This window comes from Octopus bimaculoides, chromosome 24 (assembly GCF_001194135.2).
Source record: "Octopus bimaculoides isolate UCB-OBI-ISO-001 chromosome 24, ASM119413v2, whole genome shotgun sequence".
In the NCBI taxonomy this organism is placed as follows: Eukaryota; Metazoa; Mollusca; class Cephalopoda; order Octopoda; family Octopodidae; genus Octopus; species Octopus bimaculoides.
In genome coordinates this window covers 13,567,432-13,588,628 of record NC_069004.1, presented here as the reverse complement: position 1 = coordinate 13,588,628, position 21,197 = coordinate 13,567,432, and the positions used below count along the sequence as shown (strand labels likewise).

The 21,197-nt window shown below is 34.4% G+C and overlaps 1 protein-coding gene across 11 annotated transcripts in view; it reads left to right on the top strand.

Moving 5' to 3' along the window:
• The window catches only part of LOC106875466 (histone-lysine N-methyltransferase, H3 lysine-79 specific), a 181,886-nt gene that overhangs the window by 85,144 nt on the left and 75,545 nt on the right, over positions 1-21,197 (top strand). For 6 of the 11 annotated variants that reach the window (XM_052976330.1, XM_052976325.1, XM_052976329.1 and 3 more), the window contains exons 10-14: positions 837-885; positions 1,689-1,788; positions 3,903-4,009; positions 7,081-7,161; positions 8,901-8,942. In XM_052976330.1, the coding sequence (XP_052832290.1) occupies positions 837-885; positions 1,689-1,788; positions 3,903-4,009; positions 7,081-7,161; positions 8,901-8,942 (379 nt within the window). The remainder of the gene's footprint in view (positions 1-836; positions 886-1,688; positions 1,789-3,902; positions 4,010-7,080; positions 7,162-8,900; positions 8,943-21,197) is intronic. The other 5 variants (XM_052976332.1, XM_052976328.1, XM_052976331.1 and 2 more) reach the window with 1 other exon arrangement.

The window sequence follows — 21,197 nt, the reverse complement described above, 5'->3', positions numbered from 1 at the left end:
ATATATATATATATATATATATATATATATGTATGTGTATATATATATAGGTTTGATTATGAGTTCAGGTGCATCTCGGCAATGACCCTCTCATCAGGATGAACAGGAATCTCAACAATTAGTTGTTCACAGCAGTTACAAAATGGCTGCACACCTAATTTAAAGATAATAATCTATTGCAGGACCAGTCCAAATTTTGTAACACACATACAATATCTCTGTCTCAATTTCATTTGAACATTTCTGTCTTATACTTTATTTGACATGTGAGTAGAACTCGTGTCTGGAAACTTCGTGACATACTTAGATTGTTGAAAAAAAATCGATAATAGGGCCCTTGCAATGGATCCTTCTAGCTTACTACATATTACTAATATTTTATTTATACAACCCAAGGGTTATAACCCATACCACCTGCAGATTTTAGCCAAGTGATCAATATTTGATTCTCACGATCAGCTGATCCAATTCTGTTTTTCACTACTCACAGTTTTGAACTGCTAAACATTATTATTGCACTTCCTTAATCCTGTTGTAAATGCCATTCACATTCAAATGTGCAGAAATGTGTTAGAAGTGAAAGCACATGTCAGTATTCTGATTCTTGCTCTGTGTGTAAATATATATATATTTACAGATGTGCACATATATGCATGCATAGATTTATCTATTTACTTATTTATGTATTTGTATCTCCTTTCTATGAAATATTTAATTGTTAATGTAATATAATCACTTATCTATATATATCTTTCAATTTCATTTCTGTATTATGTTCTAAATGGCAACCCACAGAATATATATACTCATTTGAATATTTTCTTATTCTCTTTCAGTGTGATATTTGTAAATAATTTTGCTTTTGGACCTCAAGTTGATCATCAGGTAATATATTTGGATTTTTTTCTTTTAAAACAATGGTAGTATATTCCTCTAAGCCAGTCATGGACAGCCTTGCAATCCTTTCTGTACCTAACGAAATATTGCCTTCAATTTTCTTTGTAGTGTAGCCTACCTGATGATAAGCCAGTTAAATGATAAGCAGTCTGCTTCTTGAAAAAATTTGCCCATGAATGGTCAGAGTGATGCAAGCATGGAAGAAAGCCAACAAATAACAGACAAAAAATAACTGAAATGTAGAAGAAACTGGAGTTTGGGCAATTTTGAAACATGGCAGATTAAATATTGGTTCCTAGTGGTTTTGGAACCAATGAAACTGTATGTTGATGGGTGGATAGGAAAACATTATCTGAGATGTTAAGGGTTTTATTTTAATGTTTTTTTCACGCTGTATGAGTTTGAATTTACATCTGAGATGTTCCTACTTGAGGTACACAAGAATGAGAAACACAGTGACTTGGTGACTGCAAAGATATGAATTCAAATCTTGTAGCGATTGTGTTGTATAGTCCATACAAGGTACATAACTCTGCTAGTGGTTGTGTGTGTTTTGAGAAACGTGTTACTGTGTCACTTTAATCTCACAGATGATAAGAAAGTAATTATAAGAAAAGCATTTACCATTTAAAATTACAAAATTTAAGCTACTCTGGAAATTCATGTGCGAATATGTTTTTGAAAAAGTCATCATGTTTATGATAAACCAGAAAAATGTATATGTGTGTGCATATGCATATATGTGTTTTTATTTACTATTTTATATGTAATCTACATATCTTGTTTTTCAGCTGAAACTTCGATTTGCAAATATGAGAGAAGGTGCTAAGATTGTATCATCAAAAGCATTTTGCCCGTTAAATTTCCGAATAACTGACAGAAATCTAAGCGGTATGCTTTGTTTTTGCTTTCTCTCGTCATTTGAAAGAAAAAAATGTTAATTTTTAAATTTTTATTCAAGTTATAGAATTGTGGTTCAGGGAGGCTGTTTCCTCGTCGTCTTCATACAACTTAACAATGATCAAAAAAAAAAAAAAATCTTATTTTATGTTTGGGAAAAGTAGTTGTGATTGCTTAAGTTCAGACCAGTCTTAATCATACAGACATTCTAGCTGTGACCATCCAATTTTTTTTTTTGATGTATAATATACATTAAATATGTATCCTTCATTTTTCTTAAGATGACAGCATATGCTTTGAGTGAATTCGGCTAGTATGTCTTACAGGTTGAGCATGTAGTGCATGTCCGAAGCTACTTAAATGTAGAGTAATGTAGTTTAAGTTTTTGTCATATTAAGTTTGTACATTTAGATCGCTATTAGGAGAGCATTGGCAGATCCATTGAAATGTTAACCTTCTAGCAATCAGAATACTCTGCCAAATGTAATGCTTATTTATTCACATTGTTTTGAATTAATTACACATCTTGTAGTTTGTTATAATATTTTGATGATGTAGTTATTTACATTGTTGTTGACATTGTAGGATCGATGTTAGATGCTGTATCCAGCCAGTTTGAGCATAAAACTTGTAGAATATTTTGTCCAGATATGGCCAGTTTAAATGTTAAAGGGTTAAACATACACATGGCTGGTGGTATGAAATATGTCAGCAAGCTACTGTATGCACTTTGGGCAAGTGTCTTCTACTATAGCCCTTGGCCTACCAATGTCTTATGAGTGGTTTTGATTGACAAATTGTGTGAAGTCGTTTGTGTGTGTGCTTGTGTGTTTTGTTCAAAGTTATAGTTTCATAGTTTTTAATGTGCTGATATCTTTCAAAAAGATTAATTTATCCATATACAGGCTGTTAGGATAAAATCTCTCTCTCTTACTTCGTTATATGTATGTAAATGTAATTAGTTTTTCAAGGAAGGTTAGTTTTGAGTCTGTAGACATTCATTAGGCCTGATGTAGCTGTTACATACTTGCTAACATTCAGTCATGTACAGAATATGGTAGTGAGAAGTTGAGAAGCATTAACTCTAATTCAGTTTTAAGCCCTGAAAAATCCTCATATTTCAAAGGATCCTTTTAGTTTAACTTTTGCCAGTTCTGTGTCTCTAGATGTAGCATAAGGCCACAGATAAATTTGCCTCAGATGAAGTTTCTTGTGTTTATGCAGACTTTAACTTCATTGCACACACTGTATGTTGAAGTGTGTAATTAAAAAACCTCTTGTTAAGATTGCTAATGGCTATAGGTTTTTTTTATGTTGTTGGGTGCAGGCATGGCTGTATGGTTAAGAAATTTGTTCTGTAACTATCTGGTTTTAAGTTCAGTTCTACTGCACAGCTTCTCGGGCAAATGACTTCTGCCATATCCTAAAGCCAACCAAAGCCTTGTGAGTGATTTTGGAAGGCAGAAACTGAAAGGACCCTGTTATATACACACACATACGCACATATGCATGTATATATGTGTGTATTCATGCCTCCTCATCTTGATATTATGCTCTAGATGTAAACAAATGTCAAAGTCATACAAGCAGTATCAGTCATTTGCAATCGTCTGTGAAATCATGTCCAGGCCCTGTGTACTTTGAATCTGAAGGACTAAGGGTGATACCACTTATTTGGAAATGAGCGTTAGCTACAGGAAGGGCATCCAGCTATACAAAATTTTCATCAATGAATTTTGTCTGACTCAAGCAAGCATGGAAAAGTAGGCAGCAGTGATGATGACAACACTTAATTATTTCCTCGTCACATCACTGCTGCTTTCATCATGGGTGTGACTAGAATGTAACGCTGTCTCAGATATCTGGATTTTCTCTAACTTTCTTGATAAAAGTCCAAATGTTAGACCTAATCCGACTACTTCACAAATCTACCTCTGGGTTAACTCTACAACAGCTAATGATTTTCTACTTTTTTTTTTTTTTACCCAATGGAAGAAAAGAAAGAAAAGGAAAGGAAAAAACCTACATTCATAAAGAAATCTAGTAATCAATGTGAAGAATCATCGTTCTATGTCTTATTTGAGTTTTTGCAATATCTTTTGTAGATATAGGTACCATAATGGAAGTAAAAGAACTCTCACCTTTATGTGGGGCAGTTTCCTGGACTGGACGACCATTCACCTATTATCAACATACTATCGATAGAACACAGGTAAGTCCCCAAACAGAGATACCTACCATCTCTTCATACTGACGAACAGATGGTATGCCGTTTAAGGTGTTTCATAACTTTTGTTGTTGTTGCAGTGTGTATTTGAGGCAAATTGCCACTTATTTCCATGTTAAAGTTTCAGGTTTTCTTCATTGCTTGCTTTTTTTTTTTTTTTCTGTCCATCTAAACTGGAGTTTTTTGGCCACAGAAGGAACTATGCTCTAAAGAAGGATATTGCTCTATTTTAAGAATAAAAAAATTATTGTTAAGAATAAGAATAATTCTTTCTAATTTTGACACAAGGCCATATACAGGGGTAGAGTCAAGTCGATTACATTGACCTCAGCACTTTTGATTGGTACTTTATTTTATTAATCTGAAAGGATGAGTTGATTTTGATTGGGATTTGAGTTTAATGATAATAATGGTTTCAAATTTTGGCACAAAGCCAGCAGTTTTGTGGGAGGGGATGTCGATTACATTGACCCCCAATGCTCAACTAGTACTTATTTCATCAAACCTGAAAGGATGGAAAACAAAGTTGATCTTGGCGGAATTTGAACTCAGAATTGTGAAGACATATGAAATGTTACTAAGCATTTTGCCTGGTGTGCTAAAGATTCTGCCAGCTCACTGCCTTAAATGATGATAATAATGATAATTTCATTCTGCTATTGGCACAAGGCCTGAAATTTATAGGAGGATGTTTATGGGTTTGATTCCTGGACCAGGCTGTGTGTTGTGTTCTTGAGCAAGACACTTTATTTCATGTTGCTCCAGTTCGTTCAACTGTAGAAATGAGTTGCGACATCACAGGTGCTGTTTCAGCCTTTGCCTTTCCTTTGGATACATTGGTGGTGTGGAGAGGAGAGGCTGGTATGCATGGGCGACTGCTGGTCTTCCATGAGTAACCTTGCCCAGACTTCTGCCTTGAAGGGTAATTTTCTAGGTGCAATCCCATGGTCATTCATGACTGAAGGGGGGGTTTAAGTTTACAATAGCAAGTCTTATTAGCAATTGAAACAGTATCAGCTTAAAACCAGCAATCTGTACACATACTTAAAAGTGTGTATGTATCGAAAGCCTTCTGAGCTGCAGTATTTGTCTTTGGAAAGTGTCTCTTATATACATATAGTTTTGAAAGCACAGGAAAATGGCAGCAGCAAGATTTCTCTTAAACATCCATGCCACCTCATCTCATTCAAACATTGGCTACTACCTGATATAGTTAAACAATGATTGAAAGGTCACTGATATCTCATTTAGCTAGCAGGCTGAACAAAATTTCATTATAAATGATGGAAGAAGTATTAGTTGAAATAGTTTCCAGTAGCAACAGTCATAAATATTGTTGAATGTAGGCAAATATAATTTCTGTCTTATACATTATAGTGAAATAGAGGGACATCAGTTATAGTTGTGTATCATATATATATATATATATATATATAATATTAGGGACAAAATCCAAAATTACAGGTAAAAACTCAATTAAAATCAATTTATAAAAAATTAAAATTAAATTGAGCTTTATAGATAAAATATATATAAAATATATAGTTTTAGGGAAAATAACCGAGTTTCAAGAACTCATCGATGAAAATCCACTATCACATATAGAAAAATTAACAATTAAAAGCACAATAAATGAGTATAATATTATACTCATTTATTGTGCTTTTAATTGTTAATTTTTCTATATGTGATAGTGGATTTTCATCGATGAGTTCTTGAAACTTGGTTATTTTCCCTAAAACTATATATATATATAGATATATATAGATATATATTGAAATATAGCCATCAATAATTGCAGTCCTAAAATATAGAAACTAACTGCAGTCCTATATACTTTGTGAAATACAGCAACAGGAGTTGCAGTCCTTGAAATATGGCAACATCAATAGCAGTGCCTATACGTTGGGAAACATATTGAGCAACAAAGGATTAAACAATTGAGCAAAATCATGAGAATTTACCACAGCCATCCTGTGTTGCCTTTTAGAATTACACAGTGTGTTGCCCTCACTTAATGCAAGACATTGTGTTGTACCTTCAAGGTACAAGACCTTGCTCTGTCTACCATAGTCTCATGAATGACAACAACAGCTATCACTTTATACTTTACTACTATTGAGTTGTTATGGTTGCATTGTGAAGAAAGCATTAAAAAATATTGGCTTCAACATTTCCTAATCAGATATATATATCTTTTCAGAAACCACCATTCATGCTAGCATGGAAAAATTAATCAATAATAATTAATAAATAATCAACACTTTGATATACTGAATCTTATATTGATCTTATTTAATAGTGAAACAGAGATTAAAGTTGAAGACTATGTCTGGGTCAAGTACAGAGAAGAGAGCTGTTATATAGCTTTGTTGTAATATGTTTACTGCACAACTTGGTCTGAAAATATCCTAGTCAGGATATGTTAAAAAAATTTTTTTTAATTATCTCTTTGATGTTTTCTGAAATTGTTTTAACTGAAATCAAGAAATGTGTTGAAGAACAAGGAAATCACAGGCAGGATAATTAAAAGTCAATTGTTTTGATGTTTGGATTGTTTAATTTCATTTTTGTAGAATAATATATTTATTCGTGTATTTTATTTTTACATGCAGGCTTATGTAATTTTTAATTTACACACTTTTGTTGGTAAACAATTGAAAAGAAAATATAAATTATCACTTGATTACAGATTATGGAAAAGTAAAATTTTTGTTGAGAATAATTTAATTTATGAATGAGATGTTTTAAAACACCATTCTATATTTCTAATACTTACAATTCAATTTACCCAATCATCTCCTGATCACTTTGATCTGAGTTTGTGATACTCTGTGTAATTAATTAATTTTTGCTATTTTGATGCATGATTATAAATAATATCCTCCTTTTTGAGACTTTCTGTAGTTTTTCTTATCTCCTTTTTTTAATTTTGCAATCTGTCAGCACTTGAAATTCTTACCTGTTAACATTTTTATTAATAATTCCACTACAGTTTCAGCTGTCAACATGTTATACACAGCCATTTCTCTCCATTTCTATTTTATTGGTTCCAGTCAGAAGGCTGTTGCCATGCTGGACCACTGCTGCCGCTTGCTGCTTCATGCTCTTGCTTGATGAGGCTGGGGTCATCCCAGGTTAGTGGTCCCAGAGACATCATCATGTGTAGAGCCAACCAGGTCCACCAGTGCCCTCCATCACTGGCAGTCCCGTGCCGGCACCTCTGCATCCTCCAAGGTGACGTTGGGTCTTTGGAGATCTTCCCCAATCACATTCAGCCATCTGATGTGGGGCCTGTCACAAGGCCTCTTCCAGCCCACAGCTGCTTTGTCAAATGACAGTAAAGCCCTGGTAGGATGATCTAGCAAGAGATAGAGGACATGTCTAAACCAGTGCATGCGACAGATATGAGGTGGACCACTACTATCATTAAATGAGTTCTTGCACTGGGAATCAAGCCAAGGCTACCAGGGTTACAGCCAGAGTTTCTAACCTTAATGCTATCTTTACTAAAAGTCATATGTACTTTAATAGTACCTAGAATTAAGTTTTTGCGAATTAGTAGAAATATTAAGAAATCTTTGGTAATATTAGATGAACGTACTGCCAGAAGTTTAAAGGCTTTCAGAGCAGCCTGTATCTAATGGCTAGACATAACAGGTTGGGAAACCAGGAACTTTGAATATAAGGACTGTGAAAAATGTTTTCCTCACCTGTGAAGGTACATGGCCTAGTGGTTAGAGTGTTGCACTCACAATCGTAAAATCCTGGTTCTAATTCCTGGATTGGGCAGTGCATTGTGTTCTTGAGCAAAACATGTCATTTCATGTTGGTCCAGTCCACGATCTTGGTCACTTACATATCTTGGGAACTAGATAATTGGTCCTATGAATTTTAGGACTTGTGACAGTAACGTCTAAGGGTTACCTCTTTTCTCATCCAGCAAAGAGGCAATTAACAGACCAATTAGCAGTTTGTAAAAGGCTTGAAAATATTTATTATTATTATTATTATGATGGTAGTAGTTAATGTACCAGATACAGGACTCCAGCTACAATTCCTAATTGAAATGGTTTTTATGATCATTTATGTCACCCACCAAAGTCAACTTGACCTTTCATCCTTTTGGGGTTGATAAAATAAAGCACCACTCAAGTACTGTTGATTGATATAATCAACTAAGTCTTTGCCCTTAGAATTGCTGGTCTTGTGCTTAAAATACAAACCGTCATTATCATCATCATCATCATTATTAATAAGGTGGCGAGCTGGCAGAGTTGTTAGCACACCAGGCAAAATGCTTAGTGGCATTTTGTTCATTTTTATGTTCCGAGTTCAAATTCTGCTGAGGTCGACTACCTTTCATCTTTTGGGGTCAATAAAATAAGTACCAGTTGAGTACTGGGGGTCGATGTAATTGACTTATCCCCCTTGTGCTAAAATTTGAAATTATTATTATTATTATTATTATTGGTGTTGTAAACAGCTAATTATATTTAATTTGTAGGTTGGGTTAGGGTATTTTATGGTAGAATTGGTAATGTCAGACAAAAATATAATCTTGTATTTCGTTGCATCTCCTTACATTCTGAGATCAATTCCCTGCTATTCGTCTTTGTAGGGCCAATAAAGTAAGTACCTACCAAGTAGTGAAGTCCATATGATCAACTACAGTAATCACCAGTATTTAACATTTGGTAGTGTTTGGAGTTATTTCAATAATTTTGCAGGGGTGGGGTGGAGGAAGTGGAGGCAAACAATCTCTGCAAGAATCCTCTAATTTTATGTTTTAAATGTCTCCAGAAATGTTTCTCAACAATTTTTGTGTATCTCATCACTGCAACTCTTTCTTCAAATTCCATTGTTTTTGTTTTAGCTGGAGATATATTTCCAACGAATTAAAAATCCAAAACTCAGGGTAAGTCATTAACATTTGACTTATTTAAAGAAATATTTAATTTTTCTTATTTTTTGCTTGTGTGACTTACGTTATAGTTTGAGAGATTACAATTTCAGCAGTTGCTGGTAGAATAAATATTACCCTCAATACATTTTCCATTCCTGACCTTATTTACTTCTTATAACGATTATTGTTGTTATTATTATTGTTGCTATTATTATTATTTGTTATTATCATCATCATCATCATCATCATGCTAATATTATCATCATTAAAATTAAATTATTATTCTTATTAGAAGCACAGTAGGTTGAATATAATGTTACTTGTAGCATTGTATTTTGTCTTAAGAAAGCTGGGCTATGTACACATAGTGAAAGGAAGTTTCATAGAGCTTAGAGATAACAGTTGAAAAGTTTTCTCTTGATCTTGCTTGAAGTTATATATTATCCCAAAATAAAAAAAAAAAAATGTTTTAAATCCATAGATCTTGTGATAGTTTCATTAATTTCCATTTTCATGCCAATAATTGTGTCTTGATTTCATATATATATATATATATATATATATATATATAGACATAGACAGACTGTTTACTTCTAAGTTTTACCAATGCTGCTTTCTTTAAACATTGATAAGATTTTCCATGTCTAGTAGTAATTTGATATAGGTTAGAGGTAGCAAGTTGAAGTTGTAAACAAACGGGAGAGCAACAGGTTGGGAAGAATGCTTTATCATGTTGTTAGTCAGCATTCTAATGTTTTGAGTGGTAAGGAAAAAGTTGTTGATACTAACAGTTAATAACATAATGTCACTTTTTACAAGTCTGATCTTGTTTTTCTGTTAAAAAAAAATCATAATCATAAAATAAGTATGCATAGGTGCAGGTGTGGCTGTGTGTTGAGAAGTTTGTTTCCCAATCACTTGGTTCTGGGTTCAATCCAACTGTGTGGTATCTTGGGCAAGTGTCTTCTACTATAGCCTCAGGCCAACCAAAGACTTTTGAGTGGGTTTGGTTGACAGAAACTGAAAGAAGCTTGTCATATAAATGTGTGTGTGTGTATGCGTGCATCAACATATGTGTCTTTGTGCTTGTCCCCCCACCACTGCACGACAACTGGTGTTGGTTTGTTTACATCCCTGTGACTTAGTGGTTTGGCAAAAGAAACTGATAGAATAAGTACCAGGCTTTAAAAAGTAAGTACTGGGTCAATTCATTCAACTAAAACCTTTCAAGGCAGTGCCTCAGCATGGCTGCAGTTCAGAAATTGAAACATGTAAAAGATGTATAGAAACATATAGAAACAGCCATGCAAATAATTTATAGTTATATGTATAATTTACATATTTATGTATATTTTTACACCAATAACGAAATAAATATAACGAGACCTGTATATTTTTCATATGTATATGTACATAAAGGTAAAATCAAAATTTTGTACTGTACCATACACAGTTGTGCTTCATCAAATACAAACTGAAAAATAGTTACCATAACAATTTGAGGTCAGCCTGTTTGACAAAGACCTATTTCTTCTCAAAGGGCAGTGCCAAAGAACTCATGAGACTACCGTGAAAACTGACTTGTGCTTCTTTTTACATCATACAGGCTTGCGTGAAAAGAATTTGAAAAGACTGATATGACAGATTCAACTTTTTGTTTAGACACAGCAAAGAAAGTCAGCTCTTTATACTAAGCATTGCATTTAGTAGCTAAATAATGATACATAGTTTTACACTTCATAGAAGATCTTATCAAGAGCTACACCATACAACCATAACAGACCATGCCAGTTATGCATGTTAGCAAAATATGAAATACCATTTGTTAAAGATCCTTTAGTAAATAGAAATTCACGGTTCATGTCTTCTTGCTAGTATCATATATATAGATCATTATAGCAGGAAGCAGTATTGCACATTTGGGAAGACCATAATTTTCTTGAGCAGGTAGAACTACTCTGTCAAATGTAATATTTATATATATTCACATTAATCATGCATTGTATTGGAACCCTGAGATTTCAATGATGTGATTGTTGATTTTTTACAATGATATTGTTAAGTTGGTGTGAGAGGCCAGATCTAGCCAGTCTGAACATCAAACAAGTAGCAAATTTTGGGCTGGGTATGGTAGGTTTAAATGCTAAAGGGTTAAAAAAAACTTGTTTTTGTGATGCAAATGCATATAGATATTATCTGGTATATTTTTGTGTGCTTTTTTTACTATGGTCATCTATGGTCATCTATGGTCATGAATGTTGGGTAATGACTGAAAGAATACGATCACAAATATGGATGTGATGCTGGTAGACAGGCTGCAAAGCTAAGAGATGAAGGATTCTCTTCAGGTCAAGCCACTACTTCTCCACATTGAAGGTTCACAGCTCTGGTATTACAGACATGCAATTAGAATGTGACAAGAAAGAATCTCAAGATGTATTCTTCAAGCTGAATCAACCAGTAGTAGACCAAGAACAAGAGGTCTGGATAATATCCATAGTTTTGGTTGGTCACATTTAGAAATCTGGTCCCAGAGTCTAATGACAAGGCTGCACCAGGCTTCAATCTGATCTGGCAGAGTTTCTACAGCTGGATGCCCTTCCTAATGCCAATCGCTCCAAGAGTGTAGTGGGTGCTTTTACGTGCCACCGGCATGAGGGCCAGTCACACGATACTGGCAACGGCCATGCTCAAAAGGTGTTTTTGACGTGCCACCTGCATGGGAGCCAGTCCAGCGGCACTGGCAAAGACCTCGCTCGAATGATTTTCTAATGTGCCACCAGCACAAGTGCTAGAAGGCGACGCAAGTAATGATTATGCTCAAATGGTGCTATTTATGTGCCACTGGCACGGATGCCAGACAGCTGCTCTGGCAATGAACACGCTTGGACAGTACTGTTAGTGCCCCACTGGTGCAGGTGCCAGTCATCGAATATGGTTTAATTTCGATTTCACTTGTCCCAACAGGTCTTCGCAAGCAGAGTTTAGTGTAATTATTAGGAATTGTAGAAGTATAACCAATTTAATACCAATAAATTTTATGAACAAAATCTTATAGGGACCCCACTTGAGAACGACTGGGTTAATAGAATATGTGTATATATATTTCATTTATATATACATACAAACACACACATACCACTGTTCAATACCCCACATGGCAAAACTTATACCTTCTACCACTTGCATTTTGTATTCCACTTTTGTCCATTCAAAAAAAGTTTTTTACACCTGTTTTTCTTATGCTTTATGTTTGATTGCCTCTATGTGTGTATATATATATGAAAATCGTTTTCAGGCATATATAGGTATATTTCTATAAATTTATATATGGGTGTATAAATGTAGATGTATTTCTTAAATACAAGTACACAATTGTTTGTGTGTGTGTATATATAAATGCATATATTTTTGTATATATATTATAAAGGCGTATGATTTAGTGGTTAAGGTACTTGGCTGAAAGTCATAAGGTGGTTAGTTCAGTTTTTGGCAACACATTGTGTCTTAAAGCAAGACACTTTAGTTCATGTTGCTCCGGTCCACTCAGCTGCCAAAAATGAGTTGTAATTGAAAAGGGTCAGCCTTGTCACATTTTTTGTCAAGCTAAATCTCCTTTAGAACTATGTTAAGAGATATGCATGCCTGAGGAGTACTCAGCCATGCTCAGCCACTTGCATGTTAATTTCATGAGCAGGCTGTTCCATTGACCGTATCAACTGGAACACTCATCATTGTAACTGACAGAGTGCCAGGAAAAGGTGTGTATATGTATATATATATATATATATATATATATATATATATATATATATATATACACATACACACATGCATATACACATATATACATGTATACACACACACACACATCTATGAATATATGTATTATGGGTGTGTGTGTACATACATACATATATATACACATACAAAGTGACATTATGTTATCACAAATCAGTATCGATGGCATTTATCTTAACAGCAACTGCAATAGAACCTTTTTACTACCAGTGTGACTAATTATATGAGAAAGGCTTTACCGAACCATATGCCCTCCTATAGCCATCCTGTATTGAAATCACAACTGCTTTTCCTTCTATGGTTCTTCCTTCAACTATTTACCTCCAATCTGTACCAAGTTGTCATTAAAGAAGGAAACACTGTTCACAGAGAGCTAGACTTGGTTTAACTTTGATGTAAGCATGTAAGCACCAAACAATGAATATTTTCTTCATTGTACAAACCTGTAGAACAAAGAATTATATGCACACACACACATACATGTACACATGGATGCATAAATATATATGTATATTATATAGATAGATGTGTGTGTGTAAAATATATTAGATGTCTATGTATACACATACATATGTACTATCAATATGATGGTGGCATACATCAACAATATGCATACGCATTGGGTAAAGGTGCAGGAATTGCTGTGTGGTTAAGAAGCTTGCTTCCTGACTACATGGTTTTGGGTTCAGTCCCAGTGCATGACACCTTGGGCAAGTGTCTTCTACTATATATATAATCCTGGACTGATTAAAGCCTTAGGTGTGGATTTCTTAGATGGAAAGAAGCTCATTGTCTATGTATGTGTGTGTGTGTGTGTCTTTGTGTCTCCTTGTTTTGACATCATGTGATAGTTTTGAGTGTCACCAATCATGCAAGTAGTGTCATTTGCTCCAGAATTCAATGTGAACATGTCCAGTCATTGGGAATATATCAGCTTGCTAGAAGACAAGTGAGGGTTGGCATAGGAAGGGGTATCTGGATGTAGAAAAACCTGGCTCAACAAATTCTGATTTGTCTCAGAAAACAGGGGAAAGTAAGATGTTAAAATGATCATGGTGATAAATATATGGTTTTGGATTGAGTCCTACTGCATGGCACCACAAGCATGTCTTTTATGATGACCACAGGTTGACCATAGCCTTCTGAGCTGATTTCATACATGTAAACTGAAATGCCAACCCACCTCCCTTCATGGTCTGTGCATTGTGCCTATATATATATATATATATAGATATATATATATATATATAATGATTCTTTTAATATCCATGGGTCAGAAAAATTTCAGTGAAGTACATTTTCTATGATCAGATGGCCTTCCTATCATCCAGCCTGACCTGTTTCTAAAGTAAAGTAAAGTAATATTTCTCTGTAGTTGAGCACGCTTACATGGAAAATTATATATATATATGTGTGTGTGTGTGTGTGTGTGTGTAACATCACAATGGAATCTGTCCCTTACCATTCCTGCCCAACAGCTTAAACCTACAGTCATTAACAACATGTTGTATTAAAACTGAGTGAAACAGGGTTTATTTAACGATATACCCCTTATGACATCTCCAAAGGATGCACTACAACCAGTTCCACAGAATTCCACTCGTAAGGGATTGATGCAGGATGGGTAGAGATGATTGTTGTGCACAATAAAGTTTCTCATAAATCTCATAATGTTTCATTCTCTGTCTCTATCATTTCTCTCTCACACACACACACACACGCGTGCGCGCGTCTTTTACTTGTATTAGCCATGCTTGGGCATCACCTTCAAGGGTCTAGTTAAAGAAATTGACATCAGTATTTAGTTTTTTAGTTGCCTACTTATTCTATTGGTCTCTCTTGCTGAACAGCAAGAGAGACCAATGAAAACTGGTTGTCAAGTGGTGTTAGGGAACAAACACAGAGATACACACACACACACAAACATTATGAGTTTCACTTGCAAGGCATTGGTTACTTGCCCAAGGTGTCATATGGTGGGATTGAACCAGAAACCATGTAGTTGCAAAGCGAGTGTCTTAACTACAGAGCTATGTCTGTTTATATTTGTGTGTGGGAGTGTGTATACATCATGTATATATGTATACGTGCATGTGTGTGTGTGTATATATATATATATATATATATATATGTATGTCTTGTCTTCTTTTATAATTACTACCTCCCCTTTTGCAATCTCCTTAGCATCACGCTATTTCCCCAACTCTTGACCCAATTTTTACAGTTGCTGGCTGCCACCTCCTCCCCATATCTCTTCCCCCATATGATCTTGCAAACTCCCAGGCCACTGAGACATCTTGTCTCCAATATCTATCTCTTTGAAGGCCCTATAGATCTTATTGATTCCTCCCTTGTTAAATGTGAATAGTCATGCAGCTCTTGAACAACAATCCTCTCTGATTTTTTGCTTTCTCACATACTTCAACCCCTTGCCCCCTAACATAAAACTGACCGCCCACCCCACTCAGGGTTTGTAAGTCTTGCAAGCTTCATGGCAATCTTGATAGTGTTAGTGATATGAAAAAGGCACCCAGTACACACTGTAAAGCTGTTGGCATTTGGAGGAGAATCCAGACTTAGAAACCATGTCACAGTAGACACTGGAGCGTGTTGTAGTCCTTGGATCCATCAGAAGATGGTAGAATGTCCCAACCTATGCCAGTGTGGAATTTGCAAGTTAAATGAGGATGATGATGATGATGTTAATATATGTATATGTAGCTAGATGTGTATGTATGTATATATAAATATATATGTAGATATGTGTATGTATATATAGACATGTAAATATAAATATATATGTATACATGTGTATATATATGTATCTTTGTGTATGTATGTACATATGTATAAATGTGCTTATACATGTGTGTATGTTTACATATGTGTGTGTGTATATATATACGTCTATATATATATGTATGTGTGTATATATATGTATGTGTATGTATTTATGTATGTCTATATGTGTATGTATATATGTATGTTTATGTTATTCTGTATGTGTTTGTATGCTTAAGTAATTGTGTATATGTATGTACCTATGTATATACATGTATGTTTCAGTATGCATCTATGTGTATGATGTCCATTTATGTATGTGTATACATATGTGCGTGTGTGTATGTACATGTCAGTATGTATGTATCTTTAACACCTGATAAATGCATGAAGCTGTGTACTGTATCATTCTTGATCCGTGATTCAGCATCAGATGAATGTTTTAGTCTATGTGATGATGGCTAGATTTAGAAATTTGAAAAGAGGCTGCGAGCTGGTCTGAAGATATCAATCCAGAAATGGGCAATAATGCAAAAGCCTTGAGAAAATTAATAATAATATGCCATCCCCAATAAATCTGGTTCTAAATCAATTACTGGGTCACCTTGTTGACCCATGCATTAAAAGTATTGACCATGATTTCATTACAGTAACATGAGCATATTCACCTGTTCAAAAAGGGTGACGATTTATCCAGTCAGGCTGTATTGGCAAATCAATAGAGTCCTGTGTTCTCACAATTTGGATTTATCCCTAACTCTTGCTGTTGTGACCAACTCATTGAATATCTTGAAGATATCTCATGAGTCACAGTAGTGACTCCACAACTTCCCCAAAGCTTTTATTTCTATATCACAAAAATGACTTAGGGCAAAGCTCTCTGCAATGGGCATGAAATCTAATCTTTATAAATGGTTGAAGTCTTTCATTTGTGATAGATAAGAGTAACGGTACCAGGACAACACTCTGCACCTTATATGATGACATCTGATGTCCTACAGGGATGTGTTCTTGGTCCTGTGTTATATGCTACATACATTAGTAAACTCGAAGCATGTTACTGCATTAAAATACATAGACAACATTAAGCAGCACCATGTGATAAAAGGAATGGATCTTATATGTTACAGATCTTTATTAAACACAATGCAGTAATGGATTGTTGACTGATGGCTCAAACTGGCTATAAACAACTTCACCCCTATATGTTTTTGGAGGAAATACCTGGAATTTACCTAGTCCTCTCACAACAAAGAGCTTAAGAAGTTTGCTAGTGAATTCAAACTAGACAGTCATGGAAAATTTTGGTGTCTTAGTATCACTCAGTAAGATCTTTGCCTGCTGCTCACCAGCTATCTATTTAAAGCTATATATGGCAATGGTGTTTCCACATTTACTGTTAGTATCCTTGGTCTGGAACTCTCATTTCATCCAGAATATTAATATACTGGTAGCTGTCCTGAGACACACAACAGTCATCATGTCACGAGCATATTGCTTCTTTGGGTATCAACAAACTAATGTTTTGATGTCTCACAGCTGACTTGGTGGAAGCCCACAAGATTATCCCCAATCTTGCCAATAACAATTTTAGCTACTTTTTTGAATTCAATACCTCTTACCTCTCATGAACATTTTTATAAAAGAAAAAAAAAAAATTTTTTAATGAATAAACAGCACCCGTGACTTCCAGAATCATGTTAGAACTGTCCCATGGAGCAAACTAGCAATGTCAGTTAGCTGCATCTTAGAATTTGGCAACACTACTCCTCATGTGCCTATGCACCCTTTCCTTCTTATGGTTCTCTTAATGTTCACTTTTCCAACTTTTGTGTGTTATTGTGTACTGTGCAAGTACTTCTAGCATTCATTGCTGTCTGTGCTTTGTGTCATCCTCTTTTGATGGTTTATGACAAGTTGCAGGTGCAACTGAGTACTGTATACAAGAAACTCGTAATTGTGTGTATTTATATGTATGTGTGTGTTATATATATATATATATATATATAAAGATAGATGTGTGTGTTGAAGAATATTGGAAATGGATGACACTGCTTGTATGACAGTGACATGAGGTCAAGACAAATATACCCTCTCTCTCACACACATGTGCAACAGGTTTCTTTCAATTTTGGTCTATGGAAGACACTTGCTTAAGATGCCATGCAGTGGGACTGATCCTAGAACCATGTGGTTGGGAAGCAAACTTCTGAGTTTCACAGGCATGTCTGCACCTAAAGTATGTGTGTTGATGTGTGTGTGTGTGTGTGTACATTTATTTGTATATGTAGATATATTTCAATGTATTTATATATATGTCTGTTTTTGTTTGCATATATGTATGTATGTGAGTATGTATCATCATTTAATGTCCATCATTTAATGTCCATCATTTAATGTCCATCATTTAATGTCCATGCTGGCACAGATGAACAGTTTGACAGGACCTGACGAACTGGAGGCCTCTGTATGTTTATGATAGATAGATAGATAAATAGATAGATAGACAGATCTGTGAAAATTAATGACATTTTTGCAAATGATACTAAAATAATTTTAGTAATAATAACAATAATAATATTAAGGGTATTAACCCAAACATAAGTGAATTACCTCTGAATAAATAACGTACACCATACAGTAAAATATAACAAAATGGCTATAATTGATTGTAATATAAATGAACATTTTATAAACCACGATGCAATTGTAATACCAGTAGAGGTGATTATAAGATCAGAATTCAATTTGATTTAAAAAGTAACGCAGGAAGCTTGTTTGAATTAGTTCACTTTAAACATATCGTGAGTGATGGACCCTTGGTGGAATTGCAGTGACTAGGATGCATAATTGCATATGGAGGAATGTGTAGTTGCTGCAATTGAAACATCTGTTGGTCATTGTTATATATGGTGTAGAAAACTTTTTTAACGGAAAGTTTAGGATATGAATAAATCTCCACTCTCCTCTCCATTTCCAATTTTATATATATATATATATATATATATATATATAAAATTACATTTATATATTCGTTTTGCAAGAGCAAGAATCTTGATGTGAAATCCTGTGTTGAAACAGATATTGTTGCATTTGGGGATGGTCATGTTGCCAGTTTAACCAATAAAAACACCCGCACTATATATTTGGTGTTAATTTGCTTCAGCTCTATTTTATTTTTTACATTAATCGTATTTCAGCCAGAGTTCTTTCGTCACACTTCTGTGACCTCGTCAGTGGTCCTTTGCTTTCTTCTTTCTTATTTGTGTCTTTCCTTACTAACGATCAGCCATTTTATATTCCTATTGTATGTGTCTTTATTTGCACATGCGTATACTCCTATGTGTGTCTATGTTTAGTAAGTGTGTGTGTGGGGAGAGTGCCTGTATTATCTGTATCCCCTGTTTATACACGTTTGTTTAATTTGTTTATTTTGTTCATGTGTTTATACCTACTTATTTTTGTTTCTATTCTTTCTTTTTTTTGTATTTAATTTAATTTAATTTTGTTAACGTGTATAGTTATTTAATTCCATTTGTTTATCTGTGTATTGTATTCTATTTTGTTTATATTGTTATCAGTTTATGGGGATCTTATTCTGTCATATGTTGTGGTGTGTTGGGGGTGTGTGCTAGTGTTCCATTCCAGTTTCTTATTCAGGCTAGGTTCATCTTCTATTATGTGTGTAGCTTCTGTAATTTGTCTAAGCGTTGCGTCTGTTCTATGTGTGGACAAGATTTTAACTTCTACGTTGTTGAGTGAGCCCCCATGTTCCTGCTCAGCGTGCTGATACAGAATCGATGAGCTTGTCTCTTCCTTAAGTTTCCTCCGATGCTCATTTATTCACTCTCCTATACTCCGTGCTGTTTCCCTTATGTACGTCGTTGTCTTGTTACTGCACTGTCCCTCTGTACATCTTATACTATAGACTACATTTCTGGCTTTACAGTTTGTTTGTGGGCTAAATCTACATATAGTACAGTTCCTATCAGTACAGGGAGTTCTACTGATTCGGTAATGTAAAAAATAAAATAAAACTGAAGCAAATTAACACCAAATATATAGTGCGTGTGTTTTATTGGATAAACTGGTAACATGACCGTCCCTTTATATATATATGTATTTATATATATATATATATATATATATATATATATATATATCTTTATGTGTGTGTGTGTGTCTTTATATATATATATATTAGCTGTTGGACCTGGCAGTGCTCGTGGTTTCCATGTTGAAGTTAAGCTTACCTCTGACCTTGTATTGAAATCTTCTATGTTCCCCATGCCAACTATTACTCATTAAGATGTTATATCTGGTTTGGCAGGGATTTAACCTGGTTAATGATTTCGACATATTCCTACATACTGGACTGTCTGAAATTGCAGTCAAACTTTAGGGTGTACCTCAACCCGTTGAGAGTGATGTTTCTTTATTTCTCTCTCCTTAATGCCACTATCTGTGCAAAATTGATCAGCATGTCCAGTCTCAGCAAAATCCGAAAAAAGTTTAGGTTATGTCATAAAATAGAATCCATGTGACCATTTACATGAAAATATCCCATTGACTATGCAAAAGCTGCAGGAAAAATAACATTGTTATGGGGATTTCTGTACAAATGCCCGATTGAGCTCACAAAAATTGATGCCAACTGAGCATTATTGAGTCTTCGAAAAAATCTGGCCTTATTTGAACTTCAGGGCATGTGATTTACCTATGTGCCAAAAATCATTAAAATCTGTTGGATGGTGTGGGAGGAGTTAGAGTAACCCCAAACACACAGACAGACACACACCATTACACATTTATGTATCTAGATATATGTCTTTATATATATACATATATGTGTGTGTGTGTGTGTATATATGTCTATATATATATATATATATATATATATATATATATGTCTTTATGCATGTGTGTCTATGTGCTTAGGCAGTGTGTGTACGTGTGTCTGTGTATACACATACATCTGTAATCAGACTCCAAAGAGACTGGTGTTGGTGTGTATCAGCAAGATTTGTATTGTTTAGTAAAACCAATATAAAGACTATTTCAAGGAAAGGTTGACAGGAGAGAAGTAAATTTTTATCACTTTTAGTCTGTGTGTTGATATACATATATGTATGTGTGTGTGTGTATATACACACAGACACACATTCATTGTAACTGAAAGGCTTTGATTTCCAGGACTCTGAGTTGCTTGTATATATATATATATATATATATATATATATATATATATATATATATACATATACATCAGCCTGTTGTTATCTCACCTATCTTTGCCTTTTGTTTTCTAAACATTTCAACTATACATATATATATATATATAGTTGAATACACTCACACACATGTATGTGTATTTCTATTTGTGTGTCTATGTGTATGTACACTACCCAAGGCATACATACATACACACACACACACACATGATTTCTAAGTATATACACACATATGGTTATTCTAAGCTCATCAGAAAATACATATATATCTTATAGTTGTATGTATAGAGTACTTTAGTTCTTTCTTGTACACTGAAATGTCTCTCTCTTTCTCTGTATGTATACATGTGTATGTGTGTATATATATATGTGTGTGTGTGTGTATGTATATATATATATATATATGTACATATATATATATATATATATATATATATATATATATATATATATA